This window comes from Metarhizium robertsii (assembly GCF_000187425.2).
Source record: "Metarhizium robertsii ARSEF 23 chromosome Unknown MAA_Scf_7, whole genome shotgun sequence".
NCBI classification, from domain to species: domain Eukaryota; kingdom Fungi; phylum Ascomycota; class Sordariomycetes; order Hypocreales; family Clavicipitaceae; genus Metarhizium; species Metarhizium robertsii.
In genome coordinates this window covers 429578-435577 of record NW_011942215.1, presented here as the reverse complement: position 1 = coordinate 435577, position 6000 = coordinate 429578, and the positions used below count along the sequence as shown (strand labels likewise).

At 43.8% G+C, this 6000-nt stretch overlaps 1 protein-coding gene across 1 annotated transcript; it reads left to right on the top strand.

Annotated features, from left to right (window-relative positions):
• Positions 1–2960: 2960 nt before the first annotated feature.
• Positions 2961–3434, top strand: MAA_00818 (uncharacterized protein; the record flags this gene model as incomplete). Its single annotated transcript, XM_007818816.2, has 1 exon — positions 2961–3434. The coding sequence occupies one exon, from the start codon at positions 2961–2963 to the stop codon at positions 3432–3434; it is 474 nt and encodes a 157-aa protein (XP_007817007.2).
• Between the last annotated feature and the right edge of the window lie 2566 nt (positions 3435–6000).

The following is a 6000-nucleotide window of genomic DNA, read 5'->3' as shown; positions in this document are numbered from 1 at the left end:
TATTAAAAAATACAAAAAAATTCTTAAAAAAGTTTTAATTATAGTATTTAGTATAATATATATAGAATCTAGGCTAATAAAGTACTTTATATAAGGGGAGTATTAAATTAACTGGCGAATACTATAACTCCGTGTAATAAAAGCTAAAAAAGCAAAAAAAGAACTATACAACTTGGATGTTCGGGGAATCGAACCCCGGGCCTGCTGAAACTCATTATAACTTATATTTTAAGTTAATCCTGCGGATCAGCCGTTATACCACTAAACCAAACACCCCTAATTGGGTTTAGAACGATTTATTTTGATTTATATAACTAGTTTCTTAACTTTACTAGCAGCGGCCCCGGCGCCGGGCCCCGTCGCTACCAATTCATAGTCGCACCTGAGAAACGATTACTTGGCTTGTCTGGAAGTCCTTAATTGACTATAAAGCAACTTATTTTAAATTATATAACTAGTTTGGCATCCCTACTAGCACCGGCGCCGCGAAGCACCCGAGAAACAATTACTTAGCTTGTCTGGGAGTCCCCAGTTAAACGGATATTTTCTGGTAGAAGGTACTCCTTCGTACCTTCCGTGGTTCCTAGCGTTGCCGTGGTCACTTCTACGGCTGCGGGCGGCAGGAGCGACTCTAATCTATGATTTTAACCGTGCCCCCTGACTTCTTAGGTCCCTCCTTCCTCAGCCTTATAATCTTCTTACACCTAATTTAATATTATCGTGGCCGCTAGTCCTTTATCACTTCCTTGTTCTTGCTTTATGCTATTAGTTTGCGTGGAAACGTTATCTGGCTCGTCAGGGAAACATGTCATGTAATGGCAATATGTGGTGGTATGTGCTTTTTTTTTAGCGCGTGTAGCGGCTTTTGGCACCTTTTAAAGTGCCTGGATGATCTGAGATTCGGGTACAGTTACGAGGGTCACAAGCCGTGCCACACGCCCGGCCAATGTTACTACTGATATTTTCCAGTTAGAAGGTATTGACTCCTTCGTGCCTTCCGCGGTTCCTAATATAGGATGGTACTGATCAAATAGCAGGCCTCAGATGGATACCTGTCTTTACAACGACGAAGAAAAAGGGCAGATTGACCGACCCAAAGTCGATAACAGCAGCAGGGCAGTGGGAGCAGCGGCGTCATACACAGAGTGTATGCACAGAAGAAACGTCGAGATGGCCAGTTGAAACTTTTTTTTATAATGTAAAACTATCTCTACGAAGATATTAGGCTCCCAATTTTTTTTTGCGCAGAATTTCATGCCCGGTAAAGGGAAGGAGCGGACAAGGAAGGGGCGGACGAGGAAGGAGTGGATAAGAAAATTGAGCAGTCGAGGAAGGAGCAGTCAAGGAAGTCAAGCGGATAAGGAAGGAGCAATCAAGGAAGGAGCAATCAAGGAAGGAGCAATCAAGGAAGGAGCAATCAAGGAAGGAGCAATCAAGGAAGGAGCAATCAAGGAAGGAGCAATCAAGGAAGGAGCAATCAAGGAAGGAGCGAACAAGAAAGGAGTAAACGAGGAAGAAGCAAATAAGGAAGGAGTAAACAAGGAAGGAGCGGACAAGGAAGTCAAGTGGTCGAGGAAGGAGCGGTCGAGGAAGTCAAGTGGTCAAGTAAGGAGCGGTCGAGGAAGGAGCAGTCAAGGAAGTCGGTCGAGGAAGGAGCGTCCGAGGAAGTCGAGCAGACGAGGAAGGAGCGACCGAGTAAGTCGAGCAGACGAGGAAGGAGCGTCTAATTTGGCGACGTCAGTTAAAATTCAATGACAAAAATCTGCGAACGCTTCGCGAATTCCTATATAAAATCTACTAAATTTTAATTTAATCAAGAATATCTTGACGAAGTTGGATTAAGGGAATTATATTTCACTTTTTAGTTAAACGAAATTGCAAGCATGATACGAGTATCGTGGCAGCGTAGCATCTGATAGCATAGTATTAGGCTGTACCAAGCCAAGAACAGTAAGAGACCAGAAAAATAGACCGTCTGCGCATCTAAACGAAATTGTATTGTAATTATTAACAACAACAACAACTGTGACTAGAACCGGGCTTAGTTCTGTGACAAGGGCTTAGGCTTAGAGCAATTACTCAATCCATCTAATAACAGTCTTTGGTATTAAAGGTTCTTAGTTTTCCTTAAAACCTTAAGGGACTAAAAATGTCTATTTATATAAGAAGTTGGTAAGGACCTTCTGCCCTAATCCCGTAACTGTAGCCCTTATATACCCGTGTGACAACAAGGAATTACAAAAGTATGACAGAGACGCCCCTGAATACCCGACTGGCAAGGAAATCACCAACAGGTATAATCCGAATGGTAAAGAAGCCGCAACGCTTTTCTTCGCGTCGTCGAGTACGACGGAGCCATCCGCAAGGATAGACTTTCGAAAGACGTTCAGAAACTTGGAGTTGGACTCGATGGATGACAAGGCAAAGGCCATAGTTGCCTTCTTGAGAGGGAAAATTTAGCCAAATTTGCCAGCGGGACTACAAAAGGAGATCAAGGCATATGATCTGGTCGATCTACTGGCTTTGAAGGAAACAACGGCGCAGGCATCAAACAACATTGCTGTTAAAAGGATGAGGCGTCTTAACATCGTCTCGAACGCCGCACGATGCCACGCAATCCTGTCACGCATATACTTGGGTCACACCTATTTGCACGATAAATTTAAAGAGTACAGAGAAATCTTTGACAATTGGGCGAATTGCCCGGACACGGAGCGCAAACCGCAAAGGAAGGCGCCAAAGGAAAAAGCCGAAGATGGGAATGACGCCCCCAAATCGATCTTGAAGAACCCAGATGACGGGGATAGCGCGAAAAACGGAAGGTGAAGTTCGCCGACAGGGACCGCCCGAAGAAGCAGGCCAAGATCGAGGATGCAATCGCAGATTTGGACGGAAAAAATAACAGCATCAAGGAGGAAATGAAGAAACACTCGCGATCAATCAACAAATATGGAGCGAACATGGCGGAAATCGCGGACCAGGTCAAGATCTTGAAGGACGCGCAGCAGAAAAACGAAGCCGTCGAAACAGCTCAGAGGGAGAAATTAGACAAAATCGACGTACCAGTTGGGGAAATTTTTGAAGTGGTCGAGATATCCAACATGGCGTCTAGAGAAAAATTCATGGCAATCAACAAGGACAAAAAAGAAAAGATGGAGGAGTTAGAGAAAACAATTAAGCGCATCAAGTTTCAGATAGCAGTGGACAAGGAAATTAACGCCAAGGAGCCCAACAAACGTCGCATCCGTCGTCGCAGGAGCGTTATTCATGATGACGGCTGGGGTTTGCGCTGGTGCCGCAATGGTCGCATCTGGAAGATCTTAAATGGATGGATGGATGGATTAGATGAGGTCTTGATTCGAAGGAGCTTGCTCATTGCTGGGAAATGTCTCTTTTATTCATGCGGTTATACTACCAGTCTGATAACAACGTAAGCCCTTGTCATAAGTGTAAGCAAAGCGGCAAGTCCGGAGGGGGATCAAAATTCGAGGCTTTTGGAGGACGCGCTTTGTGTCTCTGTTTCAACCCCTCGAAGCCTATCTTCTTCTCTCCCGCCAATTTGATCTATTCCTGATCTAATATCCGTTTAACTAGGGACTTCCAGACGAGCCAAGTGATCGTTTTTGGCGGCGCCGGGGCCTGGCGTCGGGGCTGCTGTTAGTAAAGTTAAGAAACTAGGTATATAATTTAAAATAAGTCAGCTAAATGTCAATTAGGGGTGTGTGGTTTAGTGGTTATAACAATTATGAAATTATCCTAGCCTAGTGCTAGGTCCTGGTAGCCATCTGGTGCCAGCGTAAACAATGAGAGGTCCGGGGTTCGAATCCCTGCACATCCAGTTTTTTTTGTAATTTTTTTACTATTTACTTTAATCTAATATTTATTTATTTTTTCATGGGATTCTCGGCAATCTGGTTTCCGTCCCATTACCCACTGGGGATCGTTAATCTGCCTTCCAAGCTGTGAAGGCTTGCGAGGGGATAAATGCAATTATAGGTGAAATAGCTGTATAAATAGATGATTTGACTTGATACTTAAGTATCCCAGAAACATTGCTTCAAAGTGGGCCTAAAATGAATCGGTTTCCCTTCTTTTGTGGTCCGGACTGTGGCCCTTTTCTCGAATTTATGTATTCTCCAAACATTGCTTCAAAATCTGCCCGAAATACATCAAGTCTTATTATTTCATGATCTGGAATGCTATCCTTGTCTCATATACGTAAACATTCAAACTTCGGGTTTTCGTTTGCAGTCGACATGAGAGACGCCTTCGATACGCGGACACCCACATAACACTTGAGTGTCTCCAGATGTGATATATGAGTGAGCAGCTGGTCAAATTCGACATCAGTGAAATCCGAGTCAGGATCATAACTAGGTCTGATGACAACGTAAGCCCTTGTCATAAGTGTAAGCAAAGCGGCAAGTCCGGAGGGGGATCAAAATTCGAGGCTTTTGGAGGACGCGCTTTGTGTCTCTGTTTCAACCCCTCGAAGCCTATCTTCTTCTCTCCCGCCAATTTGATCTATTCCTGATCTAATATCCGTTTAACTAGGGACTTCCAGACGAGCCAAGTGATCGTTTTTGGCGGCGCCGGGGCCTGGCGTCGGGGCTGCTGTTAGTAAAGTTAAGAAACTAGGTATATAATTTAAAATAAGTCAGCTAAATGTCAATTAGGGGTGTGTGGTTTAGTGGTTATAACAATTATGAAATTATCCTAGCCTAGTGCTAGGTCCTGGTAGCCATCTGGTGCCAGCGTAAACAATGAGAGGTCCGGGGTTCGAATCCCTGCACATCCAGTTTTTTTTGTAATTTTTTTACTATTTACTTTAATCTAATATTTATTTATTTTTTCATGGGATTCTCGGCAATCTGGTTTCCGTCCCATTACCCACTGGGGATCGTTAATCTGCCTTCCAAGCTGTGAAGGCTTGCGAGGGGATAAATGCAATTATAGGTGAAATAGCTGTATAAATAGATGATTTGACTTGATACTTAAGTATCCCAGAAACATTGCTTCAAAGTGGGCCTAAAATGAATCGGTTTCCCTTCTTTTGTGGTCCGGACTGTGGCCCTTTTCTCGAATTTATGTATTCTCCAAACATTGCTTCAAAATCTGCCCGAAATACATCAAGTCTTATTATTTCATGATCTGGAATGCTATCCTTGTCTCATATACGTAAACATTCAAACTTCGGGTTTTCGTTTGCAGTCGACATGAGAGACGCCTTCGATACGCGGACACCCACATAACACTTGAGTGTCTCCAGATGTGATATATGAGTGAGCAGCTGGTCAAATTCGACATCAGTGAAATCCGAGTCAGGATCATAACTAGGTCTGATGACAACGTAAGCCCTTGTCATAAGTGTAGGCAAAGCGGCAAGCCGGGGGGGGTCAAAATTTGAGGCTTTCAGGGCTGCTGAATTCGGGCCTGTTCAGGCTTGTTTTTATTTTCCCCTCCGGGGGCCGCCTGCAGCAACGTCTAAATTGCGCTGCCACGGACTCCAAGTTTTGACTGAGTATGTTGAAATCAGGTAAATTATTTGCCATGATTAAGTGAAGATGATATAATAAACATAGTAATAAAATAGATAGGTTTTGAAACGATTTTCATGATCAAAAGCGGTGTTGAGTAAAGGCAGGTGTGGGAACAATAGAGGGAGAAAGAAAGTGGCACCTGGGAGGAGTAAAACTTAGGTTTAATGTGTTGACTAGGGTGCCTGCGGCACTGTTGAAGCTGTTGAAGCTGCTACGTGGCCTTGGAAGATGCTTCAACACTACAACAGCAGGATCACGATAATCCACAAAGCTACGCTCCGGCCTTGAAATGGCGGCCTTGAAATTCAAGCCAATAACAGTAATGTAAGGTCATCTAGACCAATTATAGATCAAGTTTAAACTACATAAGGCTTGTGATTGTGGTGGCGTGATAGTCAGGGACTCTTATTAAAAAAGCAAAGCAGGAAGCTACGCTCCTTAGCACTTGCCTGCCTTCCAC